This window comes from Oncorhynchus clarkii, chromosome 10, assembly GCF_045791955.1.
Source record: "Oncorhynchus clarkii lewisi isolate Uvic-CL-2024 chromosome 10, UVic_Ocla_1.0, whole genome shotgun sequence".
Classification (NCBI taxonomy): domain Eukaryota; kingdom Metazoa; phylum Chordata; class Actinopteri; order Salmoniformes; family Salmonidae; genus Oncorhynchus; species Oncorhynchus clarkii.
The window spans coordinates 55,749,604-55,775,914 of NC_092156.1; the positions used below are offsets into that span (position 1 = coordinate 55,749,604).

Here is a 26,311-nt window from a genome sequence, read left to right on the forward strand (position 1 = left end):
GCCCAAGGCTCAATCCTAGGCCCGCGTTCTTCTCAATTTACATCAACAATAGTTCAGTCAGTAGGAAGCTCACTCATTCATTTATATGCAGACGATACAGTCTTATACTCAGCTGGCCCCTAACCCGGATTTTGTGCAACAAAGCTTTCTTAGTGTCCAACAAGCTTTTTCTACCCTAAACCTTTTTCTGAACAACTCAAAAACAAAGGTCATGTGGTTTGGTAAGAGGAATGTCCCTCGTCCCACAGGTGTTATAACTACCTCTGAGGGTTTAGAGCTTGAGGTAGTCACCTCATACAAGTACTTGGGAGTATTGCTAGACAGTGCACTGTCCTTCTCTCAGCACATATCAAAGCTGCTGGCTAAAGTTAAATCTAGACTTGGTTTCCTCTATTGAAATTGCTTTCACCCCAGCTGCCAAACTAACCCTGATTCAGAAGACCATCCTACCCATGCTAGATTACGGAGACATAATTTATAGATCGGCAGGTAAGGGTGCTCTCGAGTGGCTAGACGTTCTTTACCATTCAGCTATCAGCTTTGTAACCAATGCTCCTTATAGGACACATCACTGCACTCTATACTCTGTAAACTGGTCTTCTCTGTATACCCGTCGCACGACCCACTGGTTGATGCTTATTTATAAAACCCTCTTAGGCCTCACTCCCCACTATCTGAGATATCTACTGCAGCCCTCATCCTCCAACATACAACACCCGTTCTGCCAGTCACATTCTGTTAAAGGTCCCCAAAGCACACACACATCCCTGGATCGCTCATCTTTTCAGTTCGCTGCAAAAAAACACTCAAACTGGACAGTTTTATCTTAATCTCTTCATTCAAAGACTCAACCACGGACACTCTTACTCACAGTTGTTGCTGATTTGTGTGATGTATTGTTGTCTCTACCTTATTGACCTTTGTGCTGTTGACTGTGCCCAATAATGTCTGTACTATATTTTGTGCTGCTACCATGTCGTGTTGCAACCATGGTGTTATGTTGTGTTGCTACCATGCTGTGTTGTCATGTGTTGCTGCCTTGCTATGTTATTGTCTTAGGTCTCTCTTTAGGTTGTGTTGTGTCTCTCTTGTTGTGATGTGTGTTTTGTCCTATATTTATATTGTATATATTTTATTACCAGGCCCGCGTCCCCGCACGAGGCATTTGCAGCATAGACCTATGTTCAGTAAAACACTTGTAGATCTTTTCATGTCCAATTATAAGCATACGTTTATCTCTTTAATAATAATAAAAACAAAGGCACAGATGAATAAATTAAGGTACAATGTCATTTATCAAGGTCTACCAGCTTTCTGATTGAATGTGATTAGATAGTTAAAACAGTGTCTCCTCCAGTTGGTCACAGACAGAGGGCAGAACTGTACAGAGAGGACACACACACATACTGTACAAGACGCATGCAGACACACGCAGGCCACACACAACACACAAGTGAAGTTCCCTTTAAATCCTCTGATGAAGACATTTTCCACAGAAACTTCATAATATCTCTTCACACTGATTTCGCACAGAGACAGCGTTGTTACAAAATAAATGCCCATAAATGGTCATCAGTGCGATAAAGAGTTTGAGCCATAACGTGCCCCCCGTTTGAAGGCTGCAGAAACAACCAACATTCCTCGCAAAGTGATTGGCTGAAAGGTTGCACTTGTCACTATTTGTTGTCCTGCAGCTCTTATGTTCTATCACTCTGTTAGATGATCCTGTCAGGTCTATGTTCCTGCTTGAAGGTGGTTGGATACTCAACATTATATTACCTGCAGTGGACCAGAGACAGAGCTCAGAGAGGTACCAGGTGAAGTCACACATCAGAGCTACTACTCAACTACTTGTCAGTACAGTTAGAATCATACAGTAGATATTACCATTACAAGTCAGTTAGAAAGGTTATCAAACAGTTAGTTAAGATGGATGACTACGTCAACAAAGAGGTTGTTGAAATTGACAAGGTTATTGAAGGAAACCAGAATGGAGCAATGAGGAGAGTGACAACTGAGACACATCCCCCAGGTAAGAACACAGAAAACTCTATCACACTCACACACAGAAGCTTTGGGGCCCCTCACCCCACAGAGACTAAATGAACATGTCATAAGCTTTGAATATTGTGTTTTTATATTACAGGAAATTAGCTTTAAAACTGTTACATTTCTCTCAGCCTCATGGCAAAATGTGTAGAATAGCAGGAAATGTGCTCTAGACCAGCAATATTTTCTCTCTTCCCCATGGCAAAAAAAAGACACCCCTCCCAGGTTGGGTGTGGGGGGCCTTGCTCAGACCTGCTCTACACCACTAACCACACACACACACACACACACACACACACACACACACACACACACACACACACACACACACACACACACACACACACACACACACACACACACACAACGACCAAGACATACAAACACATGACGCAAAAACAGAAAAGTCCCAGTGGAAAAGTTATTATTTTACCCCACATTTAGATATGCAAAGGCATGTATGTTTTCAGTGTATTCAGAGGTTCCAACATGTCATACTCATACAGTCAAATCCTGTGGATCCCAGGGAAGAGTAGCTGCTGCTATCGCAACAGCTAAAGGGGATCCTAATAAAATACCACAAGACAGCTGTGAGAAACGATCCTCTTGAAGCTGATCATGATGAAACTGCACTCTGCTGTGTGTCCGTGTGTTTTCACACCAGTGTGTATCTCCCCAGCACCTGACGGTTCAGGGAGAAGACTCTACGGGATGGTTGCTGTAAGCTTTGGGGTGCTGTGTGTTCTACAAGTCGCTCTCAACATCTCCCTGCGACTAGTCTGTGAGTGTATTGTTATTTAATCATTACATTATATCAGACTTTGACAACCGATGAATGTTGTTCTGTTTAGCTAAGTGCTTCCTATGTTAGACATGGTTCAATGACTGGCAAACCACATCCAATATATTCTGTCCTCTTTTAGCAGACAGTCTGACTGAAGAGAGAGACCAGCTACCGACCAGTTACAATGACCTGATTATAGAGAGAGACCAGCTCCAGAAGGAGATAGACTGTATGGGGACGTTTTCTAATCCGGGTGAGTTTACCTAACACTCGATCATAACATTAACTGTACATGTTCGATATGCACAGGGCCGGAGCTACATGAGGACATTGAGGTGCTGACCTCAGTAACTGTTTCTAATGAGAAAAATGAATGAAATAGATTCTTGATCTGACTGAGTTCTAATCGCTCGTCTTTGAAAACGAGTGGAATCAAGAACATCGGTTTATTGTTAAGTTTGCCAAAGTCAACCCGGACTTGCATCCTGGATTTGCCTTTTAAGCAGCACTTTCACCACTTTCTCAAACGGCTAACTCCTCCCTCTCACAGCACTGGCCGAGGGCCTGAGACGGGAAACGACCTACCCCAGCTCGTAGTCCGCTCAAGTAGACACTAGAGACGCTGCTGACTGTGTTTCCGAGATGCCAGACAAAAGTACATTTTAAAACCGACCAGCATCTCCTTTCGTGTCTACAGACATCCCCAAACAAATACAAGTTGAATCTCTGAGAATGAGTACAAAACTATTAAATAGTCGCTTATAGATATGTCAGTCAGTCATGTTTTTCAGATTACCCTCCACAAACACAGTAACAGACAGAGTCACAATCACACAGGTATCCATAACATCAATGCGTTAGTCTTACAGTCAATACGTCACAAACTCATTGCTATAACACCATGTGAAAGAATAGCAGAACTTCCATTCATTTGAAATAAATAAGCAATACATTAGTAGTAATCTGTCATCATGTCAGTAAGATTATGAAGCAGGGACTTTTATTGCAGTAATGTTGAAGGGCTCGGGGTAGTATAAGTAATGTTGAAGGGCTCTGGTTAGTATAAGTAATGTTGAAGGGCTCTGGGTAGTATAAGTAATGTATAAGGGCTCTGGGAAGTATAGGTAATGTATAAGAGCGCTGGGTAGTATAAGTAATGTATAAGGGCTCTGGGTAGTATAAGTAATGTTGAAGGGCTCTGGGTAGTATAAGTAATGTTGAGGTGCTCTGGGTAGTATAAGTAATGTCGAAGGGCTCTGGGTAGTATATGTAATGTTGAAGGGCTCTGGGTAGTATAAGTAATGTTGAAGGGCTCTGGGTAGTATAAGTAATGTATAAGTGCTCTGGGTAGTATAAGTAATGTTGAAGGGCTCTGGGTAGTATAAGTAATGTTGAAGGGCTCTGGGTAGTATAAGTAATGGTGAAGGGCTCTGGGTAGTATAAGTAATGTATAAGTGCTCTGGGTAGTATAAGTAATGTAGAAGTGCTCTGGGTAGTATAAGTAATGTTGAAGGGCTCTGGGTAGTATAAGTAATGTTGACCGGCTCTGGGTAGTATAAGTAATGGTGAAGGACTCTTGGTAGTATAGGTAATGTATAAGGGCTCTGGGTAGTATAAGTAATGTTGACCGGCTCTGGGTAGTATAAGTAATGGTGAAGGACTCTTGGTAGTATAGGTAATGTATAAGGGCTCTGGGTAGTATAAGTTATGTTGAAGGGCTCTGGGTAGTATAAGTAATGTCTAAGTGCTCTGGGTAGTATAAGTCATGTTGAAGGGCTCTGGGTAGTACAAGTCATGTTGAAGGGCTCTGGGTAGTATAAGTAATGTTGACCGGCTCTGGGTAGTATGATTAATGGTGAAGGACTCTTGGTAGTATTGGTAATGTATAAGGGCTCTGGGTAGGATAAATAATGTTGAAGTGCTCTGGGTAGTATAAGTAATGTTGAAGGGCTCTGGGTAGTATAAGTAACTTTGAAGGGCTCTGGGTAGTATAAGTCATGTTGACGGGCTCTGGGTAGTATAAGTAATGTTGAAGGGCTCTGGGTAGTATAAGTAATGTATAAGTGCTCTGGGTAGTGTAAGTAATGTATAAGGGCTCTGGGTAGTATAAATAATGTTGAAGTGCTCTGGGTAGTATAAGTAATGTTGAAGGGCTATGGGTAGTATAAGTAATGTATAAGTGCTCTGGGTAGTATAAGTAATGTTGAAGGGCTCTGGGTAGTATAAGTAATGTTGACCGGCTCTGGGTAGTATAATTAATGGTGAAGGACTCTTGGTAGTATAGGTAATGTATAAGGGCTCTGGGTAGTATAAGTCATGTATAAGTGCTCTGGGTAGTTTAAGTCATGTTGAAGTGCTCTGGGTAGTATTAGTAATGTTGAAGGGCTCTGGGTAGTATAAGTCATGTTGAAGGGCTCTGGGTAGTATAAATAATGTTGAAGGGCTCTGGGTAGTATAAGTAATGTATAAGTGCTCTGGGTAGTATAAGTAATGTTGAAGGGCTCTGGGTAGTATAAGTCATGTTGACGGGCTCTGGGTAGTATAAGTAATGTTGAAGGGCTCTGGGTAGTATAAGTAATGTATAAGTGCTCTAGGTAGTATAAGTCATGTTGACCGGCTCTGGGTAGTATAAGTAATGTTGAAGGGCTCTGGGTAGTATAAGTAATGTTGAATGGCTCTGGGTAGTGTGAGTAATGTATAAGGGCTCTGGGTAGTATAAGTCATGTATAAGTGCTCTGGGTAGTATAAGTAATGTTGAAGGGCTCTGGGTAGTATAAGTAATGTATAAGTGCTCTGGGTAGTATAAGTGATGTTGACGGGCTCTGGGTAGTATAAGTAACGTTGAAGGGCTCTGGGTAGTATAAGTCATGTTGACGGGCTCTGGGTAGTATAAGTAATGTTGAAGGGCTCTGGGTAGTATAAGTAATGTATAAGTGCTCTGGGTAGTATAAGTCATGTTGAAGTGCTCTGGGTAGTATAAGTCATGTTGAAGGGCTCTGGGTAGTATAAGTCATGTTGACGGGCTCTGGGTAGTATAAGTAATGTTGAAGGGCTCGGGCAGTATAAGTAATGTTAAAGGGCTCTGGGTAGTGTAAGTAATGTATAAGGGCTCTGGGTAGTATAAATAATGTTGAAGTGCTCTGGGTAGTATAAGTAATGTTGAAGGGCTCTGGCTAGTATAAGTATTGTGTAAGTGCTCTGGGTAGTATAAGTCATGGTGAAGTGCTCTGGGTACTATAAGTAACGTTGAAGGGCTCTGGGTAGTATAAGTCATGTTGACGGGCTCTGGGTAGTATAAGTAACGTTGAAGGGCTCTGGGTAGTATAAGTCATGTTGACGGGCTCTGGGTAGTGTAAGTAATGTATAAGGGCTCTGGGTAGTGTAAATAATGTTGAAGTGCTCTGGGTAGTATAAGTAATGTTGAAGGGCTATGGGTAGTATAAGTAATGTTGACCGGCTCTGGGTAGTATAATTAATGGTGAAGGACTCTTGGTAGTATAGGTAATGTATAAGGGCTCTGGGTAGTATAAGTCATGTATAAGTGCTCTGGGTAGTTTAAGTCATGTTGAAGTGCTCTGGGTAGTATAAGTAATGTTGACCGGCTCTGGGTAGTATAATTAATGGTGAAGGACTCTTGGTAGTATAGGTAATGTATAAGGGCTCTGGGTAGTATAAGTCATGTATAAGTGCTCTGGGTAGTTTAAGTCATGTTGAAGTGCTCTGGGTAGTATAAGTAATGTTGAAGGGCTCTGGGTAGTATAAGTCATGTTGAAGGTCTCTGGGTAGTATAAGTAATGTATAAGTGCTCTGGGTAGTATAAGTCATGTTGAAGTGCTCTGGGTAGTATAAGTAATGTTGAAGGGCTCTGGGTAGTATAAGTAATGTATAAGTGCTCTAGGTAGTATAAGTCATGTTGAAGGGCTCCGGGTAGTATAAGTCATGTTGACGGGCTCTGGGTAGTATAAGTAATGTTGAAGGGCTCTGGGTAGTGTAAGTAATGTTGAATGGCTCTGGGTAGTGTGAGTAATGTATAAGGGCTCTGGGTAGGATAAATAATGTTGAAGTGCTCTGGGTAGTATAAGTAATGTTGAAGGGCTCTGGGTAGTATAAGTAATGTATAAGTGCTCTGGGTAGTATAAGTAATGTTGAATGGCTCTGGGTAGTATAGGTAATGTTGAAGGGCTCTGGGTAGCATAAGTAATGTATAAGTGCTCTGGGTAGTATGAGTAATGTTGAAGGGCTCTGGCTAGTATAAGTAATGTTTAAGTGCTCTGGGTAGTATAAGTAATGTTAAAGGGCTCTGGGTAGTATAAGTCACGTTGAAGTGCTCTGGGTAGTATAAGTCACGTTGAAGTGCTCTGGGTAGTATAAGTAATGTATAAGTGCTCTGGGTAGTATAAGTAATGTTGAAGGGCTCTTAGTAGTATAAGTAATGTTGAAGGGCTCTGGGTAGTATAAGTAATGTATAAGTGCTCTGGGTAGTATAAGTAATGTTGAAGGGCTCGGGGTAGTATAAGTCATGTTGATTGGCTCTGGGTAGTATAAGTAATGTTGACCGGCTCTGGGTAGTATAAGTAATGGTGAAGGACTCTTGGAAGTATAGGTAATGTATAAGGGCTCTGGGTAGTATAAGTATGTTGAAGGGCTCTGGGTAGTATAAGTAACGTTGAAGGGCTCTGGGTAGTATAAGTCATGTTGACGGGCTCTGGGTAGTATAAGTAACGTTGAAGGGCTCTGGGTAGTATAAGTCATGTTGACGGGCTCTGGGTAGTATAAGTAATGTTGAAGGGCTCTCGGTAGTATAAGTAATGTATAAGTGCTCTGGGTAGTATAAGTCATGTTGAAGTGCTCTGGGTAGTATAAGTCATGCTGAAGGGCTCTGGGTAGTATAAGTAATGTTGAAGGGCTCGGGTAGTATAAGTAATGTTGAAGGGCTCTGGGTAGTGTAAGTAATGTATAAGGGCTCTGGGTAGTGTAAATAATGTTGAAGTGCTCTGGGTAGTATAAGTAATGTTGAAGGGCTATGGGTAGTATAAGTAATGTATAAGTGCTCTGGGTAGTATAAGTAATGTTGAAGGGCTCTGGTTAGTATAAGTAATGTTGACCGGCTCTGGGTATTATAATTAATGGTGAAGGACTCTTGGTAGTATAGGTAATGTATAAGGGCTCTGGGTAGTATAAGTCATGTATAAGTGCTCTGGGTAGTTTAAGTCATGTTGAAGTGCTCTGGGTAGTATAAGTAATGTTGACCGGCTCTGGGTAGTATAATTAATGGTGAAGGACTCTTGGTAGTATAGGTAATGTATAAGGGCTCTGGGTAGTATAAGTCATGTATAAGTGCTCTGGGTAGTTTAAGTAATGTTGACGGGCTCTGGGTAGTATAAGTAATGTTGAAGGGCTCTGGGTAGTATAAGTAATGTATAAGTGCTCTGGGTAGTATAAGTCATGTTGAAGTGCTCTGGGTAGTATAAGTAATGTTGAAGGGCTCTGGGTAGTATAAGTCATGTTGAAGTGCTCTGGGTAGTATAAGTCATGTTGAAGTGCTCCGGGTAGTATAAGTCATGTTGACGGGCTCTGGGTAGTATAAGTAATGTTGAAGGGCTCTGGGTAGTATAAGTAATGTTGAAGGGCTCTGGGTAGTGTGAGTAATGTATAAGGGCTCTGGGTAGGATACATAATGTTGAAGTGCTCTGGTTAGTATAAGTAATGTTGAAGGGCTCTGGGTAGTATAAGTAATGTTGAAGTGCTCTGGGTAGTATAAGTAATGTTGAAGGGCTCTGGGTAGTATAAGTAATGTATAAGGGCTCTGGGTAGTATAAGTCATGTTGAAGTGCTCTGGGTAGTATAAGTAATGCTGAAGGGCTCTGGGTAGTATAAGTAATGTTGAAGGGCTCTGGGTAGTATAAGTAATGTATACGTGCTCTGGGTAGTATAAGTAATGTTGAAGGGCTCTGGGTAGTATAAGTAATGTATAAGTGCTCTGGGTAGTATAAGTCTTGTTGGAGGGCTCTGGGTAGTATAAGTAATGTTGAAGGGTTCTGGGTAGTATAAGTAATGTATAAGTGCTCTAGGTAGTATAAGTAATGTTGAAGGGCTCTGGCTAGTATTACTTAGCCAGCTAGAAGGATGAAGTAAGATGGTAACGTTAAAAGGAGCCCACCTCAGCAGTATCACCAAATAGGCTACTAAGCTCTCATAATAACTTTGCTTTACAAAGATTAGTCTACTGAGACAGACAGTGATGTGGCGCTCAGTGTTGAGGCTGATGAAGGCTGCAATGCATGCAGGAGGAAGCAGAGGAAACAGAGAGAGAGAGGAAGCAAGGCGGAGAGAGGTTAATACAGTGGTTCCAAAACTTAGGGTTGGGGTCCCATATGGGGTCCCCTGACTAAATCTGTATCAAAGAAGTTAGGAACTAAAAGAAAAGAAGATGTGTTTAAATATGAACATATTCACATGGCCTATCTTCCCCGTAGGCCTACATTTAAATGCACTCAAAATGCTAACAATGCAGGTGTAAAATAGTCCTACATTTCCTTTATATCACTGGTTGTTCTTCTTATCTCGATCACCACGGAGTTTATAGTTTATCTATTACACATCTTTTTCTAACCACAACATCACTGATATTAATACAGAATCCTTAGTAATATTCAAATCATTTATGTGAATATGATAACATGATCATCTGTTTGTGCGGAGCTTGATTAGTCATGCATGGAATTCAAATGTGAACGCAATGTCAGTTGAGAAAAGCCATATCTATGTAAAGAGATGATGAATTACGCATTTCAACAATACAACTGACTGAACAGTGTGACTCAGTGTGACTCATTTCTCATATTCATGTTCTCGTAGTCTCATTTCTCGTATAACATTACTGTTGCATAGCTATTAGGCTGTGTGTTTGTAGATCAACTGAGGTGAATGAACCTACAGCAGCCAAGGTGATAAAGGCTGGAGTCATTTTTGATTGTTTTGCTGTGCTCCAAATAGCATTTGAAAGTTTTTTTATTACATAGAAATGCAGTACTTTTTGGGAAGTTTCAAAACAATTAATCCCGCTGTTTTACGACCTCACTAAAATTCAATCCCTGGTTACGGCCCTGAACGCGTACTAAAAATGTTTTTTTAATATTCTTTCATTAATGAGTGAAGAATAATGAGATGCCAATGAATGTTTTAACTAACCTGTTCTGAAGGCTGGAACAAGTTTGAATCCTGTTGGTACTTCGTCTCTTCTGAGATTAAAACCTGGAGTGAGAGCAGACAGGACTGTGTGGAGAGAGGAGCAGACCTGGTGATCGTAAACAGCAGAGAGAAACAGGTGAGAGAGTGGGGGGAGAGAGATAAATACATAGAGAGAGAGAGAGACATGATAAACATATTTTGATCAGTATTAATTTATCTTTCTCAACAACAGAGATTTCTCTTTGCCTTCAACAAGAGAGCCTGGATCGGTCTGACTGACAACGAGACTGAGGGGTCCTGGAAATGGGTAGACGGCACACCACAGATAACAAGGTGAGAGATTTGACCAGTTGTGATATGGAGACTTTGAAAACAAATGACATTGCTTCAGATCATCTTCATAAAAATAAATGTTTCCCTTCATAGATGTCATTCAATGAGCTCTATAGATGAATCATAGAAACCAAGCATTATTTTCTTCAAGAAACTAAAAAGAATTTTTTTTGACACTATATATATATATATATATATATATATATATATATATACGTTTTTCACTTTTTGTTGGTGGCCCACATCAGACAGCGTGTGGCTTTAAAGCTGAAGAAACACAGGCATTATGTCTTTTATTTAGGATGATGTTTTACTGACAGTGTGACTGTCTGGTTCTCTGTGTTGTTAACATAGTTACTGGATAATCGACCAGCCTAATAATGGACGAAGTGTTTCAACCTTTCCGGGGGAGGACTGTGTTGAATTACAAAATGGACAAGACCAGCCTGAAAAGACATGGAATGATTTAAATTGTGCACAAAAACGTATCTGGATTTGTGAGTTGTGTAACAATAACTCACAGTAACAACTACCCATCCACCATCTCCCCTTTTCTATCTCTCTCTATGACTCTCTCTGACTCTCCCTCTGTCTCCATCCCTACTCATTTATGTTTTTTTCATTCTGAACATATAAATCAAATTCCCATTTACAGTACTTCCTGGGATGCATTAGTAGCTTCCTGTCTTCAGTAGTTAAATGATGGACACATCAGACACAGACAATGATTGAGACACAACAACACTAAAAGTAAACAGCTGCATTAGAACAGATAGAAAGGACCAGTATGAGGTTGTTAAGTCAGTACAGTCGACTCCTGATAGGTGCACATCAGATAAGTGTGAGACCTGGGTTCAAATACAACTTGAAATCGTTCAAAAGCTTTGATCGTTTGCTTTAGCCTGCCTTCAGAGCCAGGTGGGTACTGGGGCTTTTCTGTTGCAACAGAAGTATTTAAAATAATTTCATATAGAGAGGCATTCTGGTAGTACTCCTTAGACACTGGATTCATTTATTAGGTCTCGTAGTCTCAGAATTCACAGACACCCAAATGTACATTTTGACATGGCCTATTGATTAACAAGACACACTGTTTATCTTATTATTTTGTGCTATAATTTGCAGTTTACCTTGGAACATATTATCATTAGAATTATTTTACATTGTTGTGTCTCAATGGGCCGCAAGGCTATAAATAGTATTTATGTGCAATGGTCAGGTCACTCTGAGGAAGATGTCAGCTTTATGTTGAAATGTCAGTCACCTGTTCGCATCCTGTACAATGTATTAAAGTGAGCAATAAGAAATCAATCTGTCTTGTTGTTGACTGCTCCAACTCCTTTTTACCTCGAATTTGTCCATTTGGAAGTTCTCCTTGGCAAGCTATTCTCATATTTTCATACAGTATTTCATCCCAGGTCTGGTAAGTCTACACTACCTACTCAGGAATCAGATGAATATGTTTAAAGGAAAATAACATGTCCCAACCTCAACCACCATGTTACTTTATCTTCCTCTTTTAACATTTCCCTTTCTCCTGGGGACAACATATCAAAAACGTCTCAGAAATGGACACAAATCAGACACAGGGGCAGTGATATGTTCAGAACCTGAGTAGACATTGCTGTATAGTATATAGTCAGAAAACACAATGAATTGTTGGAGATGTCTGATGCCGTTCTTGACAAGCCAGATGTAACCAAGAAGGTCAAGTTTGACAGAAGTGAAGCTGAGGAGAGGATTGTGGACATCTACGTCAGTGCAGACACCGAGAGACCATGAGACCAGCACCAAGACAAAGAGGTAGAAGACACTTCTCCAAAGAACGGACCAGGAGGTCAACCTAACACACACACAATTTTTCTCTTTGAAATAACATTGAGTGGCTGCTGCCAACACACTGACTCAACTCCAGCCACTTTAATAATGGGAATTGATGGGAAATGATGTAAAATATATCACAAGCTACTTTAAACAATGCTACCTAATATAAAGTTTACATACCCTACATTATTCATCTCATATGTATATTTATATACCGTACTCTATATCATCTACTGCATCTTTATGTAATACATGTATCACTAGCCACTTTAACTATGCCACTTTGTTTACATACTCATCTCATATGTATATACTGCACTCAATACCATCTACTGTATCTTGCCTATGCCGCTCTGTACCATCACTCATTCATATAGCCTTATGTACATATTCTTTATCCCCTTACACTTGTGTCTATAAGGTAGTAGTTTTGGAATTGTTAGCTAGATTACTTGTTGGTTATTACTGCATTGTCGGAACTAGAAGCACAAGCATTTCGCTACACTCGCATTAACATCTGCTAGCCATGTGTATGTGACAAATAAAATTTGATTTGATGATTTGATTTCTTAGTTTTAAGACAAACTCATCTGCAGAAAGAGTCTTCTTAGTTTACAAGACCAACTCACCTGCAGAAAGAGACCAAATACAGACCAGTTACAAAACACTGACTGAAGACAGAGACCAGTTTTAGAAAGAGACAGACCAGTTACAGACAAGCTACAACACTCTGAATGAAGAGAGAGACCAGCTACAGATCAGTCACTAGTTACTGAGGAGAAAGAAAAGCGACAGTGGGAGAGAAGTGAACCTTGGACCTTGAACAATCTTTTTTAAAATTTTCTGTGGTATTGTTAACAAACACGCCCCCATAAAGAAAATGAGAATTAAAAACAGGTTCATCCACAGGATCGACCGTGATCGTGCGGAGTTACAACACGTCAAGAATTGCATTTGACGAAAGGCTTGGCACACGCATACTCAAGCTGACTGGCTCTCGTTCAAGCAAATGAGAAATAAGTGCACTCAGGCTATCCGTAAGGCCAAAGTTAGTTACTTTAAGGAGCAGCTCTCTCTCTGTGGGTCTAACCCCAAGAAGTTCTGGGAAACAGTTAAAAAAGTAGCGAATAAACCCTCCTCCTCACAGCTGCCCATGTCCCTTAATGTTGATGATGTGGATGTTACTGACAAGAAGAACATGGCTGAGCTCTTTAATCACCACTTCATTAAGTCAGGATTCCTATTTGACTCAGCCATACCTCCTTGTCCGTCCAACATTTCCTCATCTCCCACACCTTCTAATGCGACTATCCACGATGCTTCTCCCCTTTTTCCACTGCCCCGCTACAAAGTTTCTCCCTGCAGGCAGTCACCGAGTCCAAGGTGCTAAAGGCACTTTTTAAACTTCACCCCCAAAAAACATCTGGGTCAGATGGTTTAGACCCTTTCTTCTTTAAGGTTGCTGCCACTATCGTCACCAAGCCTTTATCCAGGCTTTTTAACCTCTCTCCTCTCTGGGGAGGTTCCCATTGCTTGGAAGGCAGCCACGGAACATCCTTTATTTAAAGGGGAGATAAAACTGATCCTAACTGTCCTCAATGATGTCACCATTCCCCTTGATTTTAAACAATATTGTGCTGCTATTTATATTGACTTGGCCAAAGCTTTTGATTCGGTAGACCATTCCATTCTTGTATCGGTGTCTCTGAGGGGTCTTTGGCCTGGTTTGCTAACTACTTCTCTCAAAGAGTGCAGTGTTTAAAGTTAGAAATTTTGCTGTCTCAGCCACAGCCTGTCATCAAGGAGTAACCCAAGGCTCAATCCTAGGCCCCACGTTCTTCTCAATTTACATCAACAACAATAGTTCAGGCAGTAGGAAGCTTTCTCATTCATTTATATGCAGTCTTATACCCAGCTGGCCCCTAACCCGGATTTTGTGCAACAAAGCTTTCTTAGTGTCCAACAGGCATTTTCTACCCTAAACCTTTTTCTGAACAACTCAAAAACAAAGGTCATGTGGTTTGGTAAGAGGAATGTCGCTCGTCCCACAGGTGTTATAACTACCTCTGAGGGTTTAGAGCTTGAGGTAGTTACCTCATACAAGTACTTGGGAGTGTTGCTAGACGGTGCACTGTCCTTCTCTCAGCACATATCAAAGCTGCAGGCTAATGTTAAATCTAGACTTGGTTTCCTCTATCGAAATTGCTCCTCTTTCATCCCAGCTGCCAAACTAACACTGATTCAGATGACCATCCTACCCATGCTAGATTACGGAGACATAATTTATAGATCGGCAGGTAAGGGTGCTCTCGAGCGGCTAGACGTTCTTTACCATTCAGCCATCAAATTTGCAACCAATGCTCCTTATAGGACACATCACTGCACTCTATACTCTGTAAAATGGTAATCTCTGTATAACCGTCGCAAGACCCATTGGTTGATGCTTATTTATAAAACCCTCTTAGGCCTCACTCCCCACTATCTGAGATATCTACTGCAGCCCTCATCCCCCAACATACAACACCCGTTCTGCCAGTCACATTCTGTTAAAGGTCCCCAAAGCACACACACATCCCTGGATCGCTCCTCTTTTCAGTTCGCTGCAAAAAACACTCAAACTGGACAGTTTTATCTTAATCTCTTAATTCAAAGACTCAACCATGGACACTCTTACTCACAGTGGTTGCTGATTTGTGTGCTGTCTTGTTGTCTCTACCTTCTTGACCTTTGTGCTGTTGATGTGCCCAATAATGTCTGTACTATATTTTGTGCTGCTACCATGTCGTGTTGCAACCATGGTGTTATGTTGTGTTGCTACCATGCTGTGTTGTCATGTGTTGCTGCCTTGCTATGTTATTGTCTTAGGTCTCTCTTTAGGTTGTGTTGTGTCTCTCTTGTTGTGATGTGTGTTTTGTCCTATATTTATATTGTATTTATTTTATTACCAGGCCCACGTCCCCGCACGAGGCATTTGCCTTTTGGTAGGCAGTCATTGCAAATTTGATTTTGTTCTTAGCTGACTTTCCTAGTTAAATAAAGGTTAAATAAAATAAATCCAAATATATAAAGAAGTGATCTTAATTGAAAGTTCTCACATCTGTTTACCTAATACATGGTCATGAGATCAACAATTGGAACATGACATCTGACATATTTTTGAAAGAGCTAATGTAAGAGCTGGTGATGGATGGGAGCAAAATGTTCCCTACTGAAATCTCCATTATGCTATTGTTAAGTGGAAATAAAATATGTGAAGAATAAACGTGAACCTTGTGTCTGAAAACCACTTGTAGATCTTTTCATGTCCAATTATTAGCATACGTTTATCTCTTTAATAATAATAATCACAAAGGCACAGATTAATAAATAAAGGTACAATGTCATTAATCAAGGTCTACCAGCTTTCTGATTGAATGTGATTAGATAGTTAAAACAGTGTCTCCTCCAGTTGGTCACAGACAGAGGGCAGAACTGTACAGACAGGACACACATACTGTACAAGATGAATGCAGACACACGCAGGCCACACGCACACACACAATACACAAGTGAAGTTCCCTTTAAATCCTCTGATGAAGACATTTTCCACAGAAACTTCATAATATCTCTTCACACTGATTTCGCACAGAGACAGCGTTGTTACAAAATAAATGCCCCTAATTGGTCATCAGTGCGATAAAGAGTTTGAGCCATAACGTGCCCCCCGTTTGAAGGCTGCGGAAACAACCAACATTTCTCACAAAGTGATTGGCTGAAAGGTTGCACTTGTCACTATTTGTTGTCCTGCAGCTGTCATGTTCTATCACTCTGTTAGATGATCCTGTCAGGTCTATGTTCCTGCTTGAAGGTGTTTGGATACTCAACATTATATCAACTGCAGTGGACCAGAGTCAGAGCTCAGAGAGGTACCAGGTGAAGTCACACATCAGAGCTACTACTCAACTACTTGTCAGTACAGTTAGAATCATACAGTATATATTACCATTACAAGTCAGTTAGAAAGGTTATCAAACAGTTAGTTAAGATGGATGCCTACGTCAACAAAGAGGTTGTTGAAAACAAGAATGGAGCAATGAGGAGAGTGACGACTGAGACACATCCCTCAGGTAAGAACACAGAAAACTCTATCACACAAACACACAAGTTTGGGGCCACCCCCTCACCCCACAGATAGTAAATGAACATGTCATAATCCTGCCTTATTATGTTTTTTATTAAAAGGAAATTAGCGTTAAAACTGTTACATTTCTCTCAGCCTCATTGGCAAAATGTGTAGAATATCAGGAAATGTGCTCCCGAACAGCAACATTTTCTCTCTTTTCCATGGCAAATGAAAAGGCACCCCTGCCAGGTTGGGTGTGGGTGGCCTTGCTCAGACCTGCTCTACACCACTGACCCACGCACGCACGCGCACACACACACACACACACACACACACACACACACACACACACACACACACACACACACACACACACACACACACACACACACACACACACACACACACAAACACTCACACACACACACACACACACACACGACAAAGACGAACAAACACATGACTAAAAAACAGAAAAGTCCCAGTGGAAAAGTATATTTTTTTACAATGATTTTACCCTACATTTCAATTTGCATAGGCATGTATGTTTTCAGTGTATTCAGAGGCTCCGACATGTCATTCTGATACAGTCAATTCCTGAGGACCCCAGAAAAGAGTAGCTGCTGCTATCGCAACAGCTAAAGGGGATCCTAATAAAATACATAAAATACCACAAGACAGCTGTGAGAAACGATCCTCTTGTAGCTGATTATGATGAAACTGCACTCTGCTGTGTGTCCGTGTGTTTTCACACCAGTGTGTATCTCCCCAGCACCTGACGGTTCAGGGAGAAGACTCTACGGGATGGTTGCTGTAAGCTTTGGGATGCTGTGTGTTCTACAAGTCGCTCTCAACATCTCCCTGCGACTAGAATGTGAGTGGATTATTGTTAAATCATCATGTTATATCAGACTTTGACGACAAGATCCAAAATTCTGATGAATTTTGTTCTGTTTAACTAAGTTCCTCCTATGTTAGATACGTTTAAATGACTGGCAAACCACATCCAATATATTCTGTCCTCTTTTAGCAGACTGTCTGACTGAAGAGACAGACCAGCAACAGAGGGAGAAAGATGATCTTATGGGAACGTTTTCTAATCCGGGTGAGTTTACCTAACACTCGATCATAATATTAATTGTACATGTTCAATACGCACAGGGCCGTAGCAACATGAGGACATTGAGGTGCTGACCTCAGTAACTGTTTCTAATGAGAAACATGAATCAAATAGATTCTTGATCTGACTGAGTTCTAATCGCTTCTCTTTGCAAACGAGTGGAATCAAGACAAGTGGTTTGTTTGTTTAGTTTGCCAACGGATTTGCATCCTGGATTTGCCTTTTAAGCAGCACTTTCACCACTATCTCAAACGGCTAACTCCTCCCTCTCACAGCACTGGCCGAGGGCCTGAGACGGGAAACGACCTACCCCAGCTCGTAGTCCGCTCAAGTAGACACTAGAGACGCTGCTGACTGTGTTTCCGAGATGCCAGACAAAAGTACATTTTAAAACCGACCAGCATCTCCTTTCGCGTCTACAGACATCCCCAAACAAATACAAGTTGAATCTCTGAGAATGAGTACAAAACTATTAAATAGTCGCTTATAGATATGTCAGTCAGTCATGTTTTTCCGATTACCCTCCACAAACACAGTAACAGACAGAGTCACAATCACACAGGTATCCATAACATCAATGCGTTAGTCTTACAGTCAATACGTCACAAACTCATTGCTATAACACCATGTGAAAGAATAGCAGAACTTCCATTCATTTGAAATAAATAAGCAATACATTAGTAGTAATCTGTCATCATGTCTGTAAGATTATGAAGCAGGGACTTTTATTGCAGTAATGTTGAAGGGCTCGGGGTAGTATAAGTAATGTTGAAGGGCTCTGGTTAGTATAAGTAATGTTGAAGGGATCTGGGTAGTATAAGTAATGTATAAGGGCTCTGGGAAATATAGGTAATGTATAAGAGCGCTGGGTAGTATAAGTAATGTATAAGGGCTCTGGGTAGTATAAGTAATGTTGAAGGGCTCTGGGTAGTATAAGTCATGTTGAAGGGCTCTGGGTAGTATAAGTAATGTTGAAGGGCTCTGGGTAGTATAAGTAATGTATAAGTGCTCTGGGTAGTATAAGTAATGTAGAAGTGCTATGGGTAGTATAAGTAATGTTGAAGGGCTCTGGGTAGTATAAGTCATGTTGAATGGCTCTGGGTAGTATAAGTAATGTTGACCGGCTCTGGGTAGTATAAGTAATGGTGAAGGACTCTTGGTAGTATAGGTAATGTATAAGGGCTCTGGGTAGTATAAGTAATGTTGAAGGGCTCTGGGTAGTATAAGTAATGTTGAAGGGCTCTGGGTAGTATAAGTAATGTATAAGTGCTCTGGGTAGTATAAGTCATGTTGAAGGGCTCTGGGTAGTACAAGTCATGTTGAAGGGCTCTGGGTAGTATAAGTAATGTTGACCGGCTCTGGGTAGTATGATTAATGGTGAAGGACTCTTGGTAGTATAGGTAATGTATAAGGGCTCTGGGTAGGATAAATAATGTTGAAGTGCTCTGGGTAGTATAAGTAATGTTGAAGGGCTCTGGGTAGTTTAAGTAATGTTGAATGGCTCTTGGTAGTGTGAGTAATGTATAAGGGCTCTGGGTAGGATAAATAATGTTGAAGTGCTCTGGGTAGTATAAGTAATGTTGAAGGGCTCTGGGTAGTATAAGTAATGTATAAGTGCTCTGGGTAGTATAAGTAATGTTGAATGGCTCTGGGTAGTATAGGTAATGTTGAAGGGCTCTGGGTATTGTAAGTAATGCATAAGGGCTCTGGGTAGTATAAGTAATGTTGAAGTGCTCTGGGTAGTATAAGTAATGTTGAAGGGATCTGAGTAGTATAAGTAATGTATAAGGGCTCTGGGTAGTATAAGTAATGTTGAAGTGCTCTGGGTAGTATAAGTAAAGTATAAGTGCTCTGGGTAGCATAAGTAATGTATAAGTGCTCTGGGTAGTATAAGTAATGTTGAAGGGCTCTGGCTAGTATAAGTAATGTTTAAGTGCTCTGGGTAGTATAAGTAATGTTGAAGGGCTCTGGGTAGTATAAGTAATGTATAAGGGCTCTGGGTAGTATAAGTCATGTTGAAGTGCTCTGGGTAGTATAAGTAATGTATAAGTGTTCTGGGTAGTATAAGTAATGTTGAAGGGCTCTTAGTAGTATAAGTAATGTTGAAGGGCTCTGGGTAGTATAAGTATGTATAAGTGCTCTGGGTAGTATAAGTCATGTTGAAGGGCTCTGGGTAGTATAAGTAATGTTGAAGGGCTCTGGGTAGTATAAGTAATGTATAAGTGCTCTGGGTAGTAGAAGTAATGTTGAAGGGCGCGGGTAGTATAAGTCATGTTGATTGGCTCTGGGTAGTATAAGTAATGTTGACCGGCTCTGGGTAGTATAAGTAATGGTGAAGGACTCTTGGTAGTATAGGTAATGTATAAGGGCTCTGGGTAGTATAAGTAATGTTGAAGGGCTCTGGGTAGTATAAGTAATGTTGAAGGGCTCTGGGTAGTATAAGTCATGTTGAAGGGCTCTGGGTAGTATACGTAATGTATAAGTGCTCTGGGTAGTACAAGTCATGTTGAAGGGCTCTGGGTAGTATAAGTAATGTTGAAGGGCTCTGGGTAGTATAAGTAATGTATAAGTGCTCTGGGTAGTAGAAGTAATGTTGAAGGGCGCGGGTAGTATAAGTCATGTTGATTGGCTCTGGGTAGTATAAGTAATGTTGACCGGCTCTGGGTAGTATAAGTAATGGTGAAGGACTCTTGGTAGTATAGGTAATGTATAAGGGCTCTGGGTAGTATAAGTAATGTTGAAGGGCTCTGGGTAGTATAAGTAATGTTGAAGGGCTCTGGGTAGTATAAGTCATGTTGAAGGGCTCTGGGTAGTATACGTAATGTATAAGTGCTCTGGGTAGTACAAGTCATGTTGAAGGGCTCTGGGTAGTATAAGTAATGTTGACCGGCTCTGGGTAGTATGATTAATGGTGAAGGACTCTTGGTAGTATAGGTAATGTATAAGGGCTCTGGGTAGTATAAGTCATGTATAAGTGCTCTGGGTAGTATAAGTAATGTTGAAGGGCTCTGGGTAGTATAAGTAATGTATAAGTGCTCTGGGTAGTATAAGTCATGTTGAAGTGCTCTGGGTAGTATAAGTCATGTTGAAGGGCTCTGGGTAGTATAAGTCATGTTGACGGGCTCTGGGTAGTATAAGTGACGTTGAAGGGCTCTGGGTAGTATAAGTCATGTTGTAGTGGTCTGGGTAGTATAAGTCATGTTGAAGGGCTCTGGGTAGTATAAGTAATGTTGAAGGACTCGGGTAGTATAAGTAATGTTGAAGGGCTCTGGGTAGTGTAAGTAATGTATAAGGGCTCTGGGTAGTATAAATAATGTTGAAGTGCTCTGGGTAGTATAAGTAATGTTGAAGGGCTATGGGTAGTATAAGTAATGTATAAGTGCTCTGGGTAGTATAAGTAATGTTGAAGGGCTCTGGGTAGTATAAGTAATGTTGACCGGCTCTGGGTAGTATAATTAATGGTGAAGGACTCTTGGTAGTATAGGTAATGTATAAGGGCTCTGGGTAGTATAAGTAATGTATAAGTGCTCTGGGTAGTTTAAGTCATGTTGAAGTGCTCTGGGTAGTATAAGTATTGTTGACCGGCTCTGGGTAGTATAATTAATGTTGAAGGGCCCTGGGTAGTATAAGTAATGTATAAGTGCTCTGGGTAGTATAAGTAATGTTGACGGGCTCTGGGTAGTATAAGTAATGTTGAAGGGCTCTGGGTAGTATAAGTAATGTTGAAGGGCTCCGGGTAGTATAAGTCATGTTGACGGGCTCTGGGTAGTATAAGTAATGTTGAAGGGCTCTGGGTAGTATAAGTAATGTTGAAGGGCTATGGGTAGTGTGAGTAATGTATAAGGGCTCTGGGTAGGATACATAATGTTGAAGTGCTCTGGTTAGTATAAGTAATGCTGAAGGGCTCTGGATAGTATATGTCATGTTGAAGTGCTCTGGGTAGTATAAGTCATGTTGAAGGGCTCTGGGTAGTATAAGTCATGTTGAAGTGCTCTGGGTAGTATAAGTCATGTTGAAGGGCTCCGGGTAGTATAAGTCATGTTGACGGGCTCTGGGTAGTATAAGTAATGTTGAAGGGCTCTGGGTAGTATAAGTAATGTTGAAGGGCTCTGGGTAGTGTGAGTAATGTATAAGGGCTCTGGGTAGGATACATAATGTTGAAGTGCTCTGGTTAGTATAAGTAATGCTGAAGGGCTCTGGATAGTATAAGTAATGTATAAGTGCTCTGGGTAGTATAAGTAATGTTGAAGGGCTCTGGGTAGTATAGGTAATGTTGAAGGGCTCTGGGTATTGTAAGTAATGCATAAGGGCTCTGGGTAGTATAAGTAATGTTGAAGTGCTCTGGGTAGTATAAGTAATGTTGAAGGGCTCTGGGTAGTATAAGTAATGTATAAGGGCTCTGGGTAGTATAAGTAATGTTGAAGTGCTCTGGGTAGTATAAGTAAAGTATAAGTGCTCTGGGTAGTATAAGTAATGTATAAGTGCTCTGGGTAGTATAAGTAATGTTGAAGGGCTCTGGCTAGTACAAGTAATGTTGAAGTGCTCTGGTTAGTATAAGTAATGTTGAAGGGCTCTGGGTAGTATAAGTAATGTATAAGGGCTCTGGGTAGTATAAGTAATGTTGAAGGGCTCTGGGTAGTATAAGTAATGTATAAGTGCTCTGGGTAGTATAAGTAATGTTGAAGGGCTCTGGGTAGTATAAGTAATGTTGAAGGGTTCTGGGTAGTATAAGTAATGTTGAAGTGCTCTGGGTAGTATAAGTAAAGTATAAGTGCTCTGGGTAGTATAAGTAATGTATAAGTGCTCTGGGTAGTATAAGTAATGTTGAAGGGCTCTGGCTAGTACAAGTAATGTTGAAGTGCTCTGGTTAGTATAAGTAATGTTGAAGGGCTCTGGGTAGTATAAGTAATGTATAAGGGCTCTGGGTAGTATAGGTAATGTTGAAGGGCTCTGGGTATTGTAAGTAATGTATAAGTGCTCTGGGTAGTATAAGTAATGTTGAAGGGCTCTGGGTAGTATAAGTAATGTATAAGTGCTCTGGGTAGTATAAGTAATGTTGAAGGGCTCTGGGTAGTATAAGTAATGTTGAAGGGTTCTGGGTAGTATAAGTAATGTATAAGTGCTCTAGGTAGTATAAGTAATGTTGAAGGGCTCTGGCTAGTATTACTTAGCCAGCTAGAAGGATGAAGTAAGATGGTAACGTTAAAAGGAGCCCACCTCAGCAGTATCACCAAATAGGCTACTAAGCTCTCATAATAACTTTGCTTTACAAAGATTAGTCTACTGAGACAGACAGTGATGTGGCGCTCAGTGTTGAGGCTGATGAAGGCTGCAATGCATGCAGGAGGAAGCAGAGGAAACAGAGAGAGAGAGGAAGCAAGGCGGAGAGAGGTTAATACAGTGGTTCCCAAACTTAGGGTTGGGGTCCCATGTGGGGTCCCCTGACTAAATCTGTATCAAAGAAGTTAGGAACTGAAAGAAAATAAGATGTGTTTAAATATGAACATATTCACATGGCCTATCTTCCCCGTAGGCCTACATTTAAATGCACTCAAAATGCTAACAATGCAGGTGTAAAATAGTCCTACATTTCCTTTATATCACTGGTTGTTCTTCTTATCTCGATCACCACAGAGTTTATAGTTTACCTATTACACATCTTTTTCTAACCACAACATCACTGATATTAATACAGAATCCTTAGTAATATTCAAATCATTCATGTGAATATGATAACATGATCATCTGTTTGTGCGGAGCTTGATTAGTCATGCATGGAATTCAAATGTGAACGCAATGTCAGTTGAGAAAAGCCATATCTATGTAAAGAGATGATGAATTACGCATTTCAACAATACAACTGACTGAACAGTGTGACTCAGTGTGACACATTTCTCATATTCATGTTCTCGTAGTCTCATTTCTCGTATAACATTACTGTTGCATAGCTATTAGGCTGTGTGTTTGTAGATCAACTGAGGTGAATGAACCTACAGCAGCCAAGGTGATAAAGGCTGGAGTCATTTTTGATTGTTTTGCTGTGCTCCAAATAGCATTTGAAAGTGTTTTTATTACATAGAAATGCAGTACTTTTTGGGAAGTTTCAAAACAATTAATCCCGCTGTTTTACGACCTCACTAAAATTCAATCCCTGGTTACGGCCCTGAACGCGTACTAAAAATGTTTTTTTAATATTCTTTCATTAATGAGTGAAGAATAATGAGATGCCAATGAATGTTTTAACTAACCTGTTCTGAAGGCTGGAACAAGTTTGAATCCTGTTGGTACTTCGTCTCTTCTGAGATTAAAACCTGGAGTGAGAGCAGACAGGACTGTGTGGAGAGAGGAGCAGACCTGGTGATCGTAAACAGCAGAGAGAAACAGGTGAGAGAGTGGGGGGAGAGAGATAAATACATAGAGAGAGAGAGAGACATGATAAACATATTTTGATCAGTATTAATTTATCTTTCTCAACAACAGAGATTTATCTTTGCCTTCAACAAGAGAGCCTGGATCGGTCTGACTGACAACGAGACTGAGGGGTCCTGGAAATGGGTAGATGGCACACCACTGATAACAAGGTGAGAGATTTGACCAGTTGTGATATGGAGACTTTGAAAACAAATGATATTGCTTCAGATCATCTTCATAAAAATAAATGTTTCCCTTCATAGATGTCATTCAATGAGCTCTATAGATGAATCATAGAAACCAAGCATTATTTTCTTCAACAAACTAAAAAGTAATTTTTTTGACACTATGTATATATATATATATATATATACACGTTCTTTACTTTCTGTTGGTGGCCCACATCTGACAGCGTGTGGCTTTAAAGCTGAAGAAACACAGGCATTATGTATTTTATTTCGGATGATGTTTTACTTACAGTGTGACTGTCTGGTTCTCTGTGTTGTTAACATAGTTACTGGATAATCGACCAGCCTAATAATGGACGAAGTGTTTCAACCTTTCCGGGGGAGGACTGTGTTGAATTACAAAATGGACAAGACCAGCCTGAAAAGACATGGAATTATTTAAATTGTGCACAAAAACGTATCTGGATTTGTGAGTTGTGTAACAATAACTCACAGTAACAACTACCCATCCACCATCTCCCCTTTTCTATCTCTCTCTATGACTCTCTCTGACTCTCCCTCTGTCTCCATCCCTACTCATTTATGTTTTTTTCATTCTGAACATATGAATCAAATTCCCATTTACAGTACTTCCTGGGATGCATTAGTAGCTTCCTGTCTTCAGTAGTTAAATGATGGACACATCAGACACAGACAATGATTGAGACACAACAACACTAAAAGTAAACAGCTGCATTAGAACAGATAGAAAGGACCAGTATGAGGTTGTTAAGTCAGTACAGTCGACTCCTGATAGGTGCACATCAGATAAGTGTGAGACCTGGGTTCAAATACAACTTGAAATCGTTCAAAAGCTTTGATCGTTTGCTTTAGCCTGCCTTCAGAGCCAGGTGGGTACTGGGGCTTTTCTGTTGCAACAGAAGTATTTAAAATAATTTCATATAGAGAGGCATTCTGGTAGTACTCCTTAGACACTGGATTCATTTATTAGGTCTCGTAGTCTCCGAATTCACAGACACCCAAATGTACATTTTGACATGGCCTATTGATTAACAAGACACACTGTTTATCTTATTATTTTGTGCTATAATTTGCAGTTTACCTTGGAACATATTATCATTAGAATTATTTTACATTGTTGTGTCTCAATGGGCCGCAAGGCTATAAATAGTATTTATGTGCAATGGTCAGGTCACTCTGAGGAAGATGTCAGCTTTATGTTGAAATGTCAGTCACCTGTTCGCATCCTGTACAATGTATTAAAGTGAGCAATAAGAAATCAATCTGTCTTGTTGTTGACTGCGCCAACTCCTTTTTACCTCGAATTTGTCCATTTGGAAGTTCTCCTTGGCAAGCTATTCTCATATTTTCATACAGTATTTCATCCCAGGTCTGGTAAGTCTACACTACCTACTCAGGAATCAGATGAATATGTTTAAAGGAAAATAACATGTCCCAACCTCAACCACCATGTTACTTTATCTTCCTCTTTTAACATTTCCCTTTCTCCTGGGGACAACATATCAAAAACGTCTCAGAAATGGACACAAATCAGACACAGGGGCAGTGATAGGTTCAGAACCTGAGTAGACATTGCTGTATAGTATATAGTCAGAAAACACAATGCATTGTTGGAGATGTCTGATGCCGTTCATGACAAGCCAGATGTAACCAAGAAGGTCAAGTTTGACAGAAGTGAAGCTGAGGAGAGGATTGTGGACATCTACGTCAGTGCAGACACCGAGAGACCATGAGACCAGCACCAAGACAAAGAGGTAGAAGACACTTCTCCAAAGAACGGACCAGGAGGTCAACCTAACACACACACAATTTCTCTCTCTCACACACACAATGCAAAGAAAAACTATAAACACATTTTATAACACAGGGAAGAGACCCTTGATAAGTCTTGATGTGTTGTCCGACTGACTGGGATCATAGGTCCACTGTTGGTAAATGTAAGAATTCCTACACATTACCGGCCGTTCTGTTGTTCTCTGATTTAGTTATTGCAGATAACGGGTCTCTCAGAGCTTCTTAGTTTATGAGACCAACTCACTGTCACGGCCGTCGTCGGAATGACACCAAGGTGCAGCGTGGTCAGCGTACATTTTCTTTTATTTAGAATAAAATGTCACCAACAAAACAAAGAAATACCAACACGCCCACAACGCTTATAAGGACCATGGTGCCCCTAACAAAGAACTTCCCACAATCACAACAGGGAAAAAAGGCTGCCTAAGTATGATTCCCAATCAGAGACAACGATAGACAGCTGTCCCTGATTGAGAACCATACCCGTCCAAACA

General features: G+C 40.6%; 2 protein-coding genes across 2 annotated transcripts; both read left to right on the forward strand.

Moving 5' to 3' along the window:
- Positions 1–1,929: 1,929 nt before the first annotated feature.
- LOC139419273 (C-type lectin domain family 4 member M-like) lies at positions 1,930–10,361 on the forward strand. Its single transcript, XM_071169227.1, has 4 exons — positions 1,930–2,032; positions 2,714–2,830; positions 10,036–10,160; positions 10,257–10,361. The coding sequence occupies exons 1-4, from the start codon at positions 1,930–1,932 to the stop codon at positions 10,359–10,361; spliced, it is 450 nt and encodes a 149-aa protein (XP_071025328.1).
- A 5,624-nt stretch (positions 10,362–15,985) lies between these two features.
- LOC139419666 (C-type lectin domain family 4 member E-like) lies at positions 15,986–25,281 on the forward strand. Its single transcript, XM_071169651.1, has 6 exons — positions 15,986–16,287; positions 17,056–17,157; positions 17,314–17,388; positions 23,663–23,787; positions 23,884–23,984; positions 24,329–25,281. The coding sequence occupies exons 1-6, from the start codon at positions 16,206–16,208 to the stop codon at positions 24,498–24,500; spliced, it is 657 nt and encodes a 218-aa protein (XP_071025752.1). The 5' UTR covers positions 15,986–16,205; the 3' UTR covers positions 24,501–25,281.
- The last annotated feature ends 1,030 nt before the right edge of the window (positions 25,282–26,311 follow it).

Excerpts from the sequence above, each read along its gene's own strand:
- LOC139419273 (XM_071169227.1), top strand. The coding sequence starts at position 1,930 with ATGGATGACTACGTCAACAAAGAGGTTGTTGAAATTGACAAGGTTATT. Across the intron at positions 2,831-10,035 it reads CATCTCCCTGCGACTAGTCT|GCTGGAACAAGTTTGAATCC; the intron begins GTGAGTGTATTG and ends CCTGTTCTGAAG. Across the intron at positions 10,161-10,256 it reads TAAACAGCAGAGAGAAACAG|AGATTTCTCTTTGCCTTCAA; the intron begins GTGAGAGAGTGG and ends TCTCAACAACAG.
- LOC139419666 (XM_071169651.1), top strand. The coding sequence starts at position 16,206 with ATGGATGCCTACGTCAACAAAGAGGTTGTTGAAAACAAGAATGGAGCA. Across the intron at positions 16,288-17,055 it reads GACTGAGACACATCCCTCAG|CACCTGACGGTTCAGGGAGA; the intron begins GTAAGAACACAG and ends GTATCTCCCCAG. Across the intron at positions 17,389-23,662 it reads GGGAACGTTTTCTAATCCGG|GCTGGAACAAGTTTGAATCC; the intron begins GTGAGTTTACCT and ends CCTGTTCTGAAG.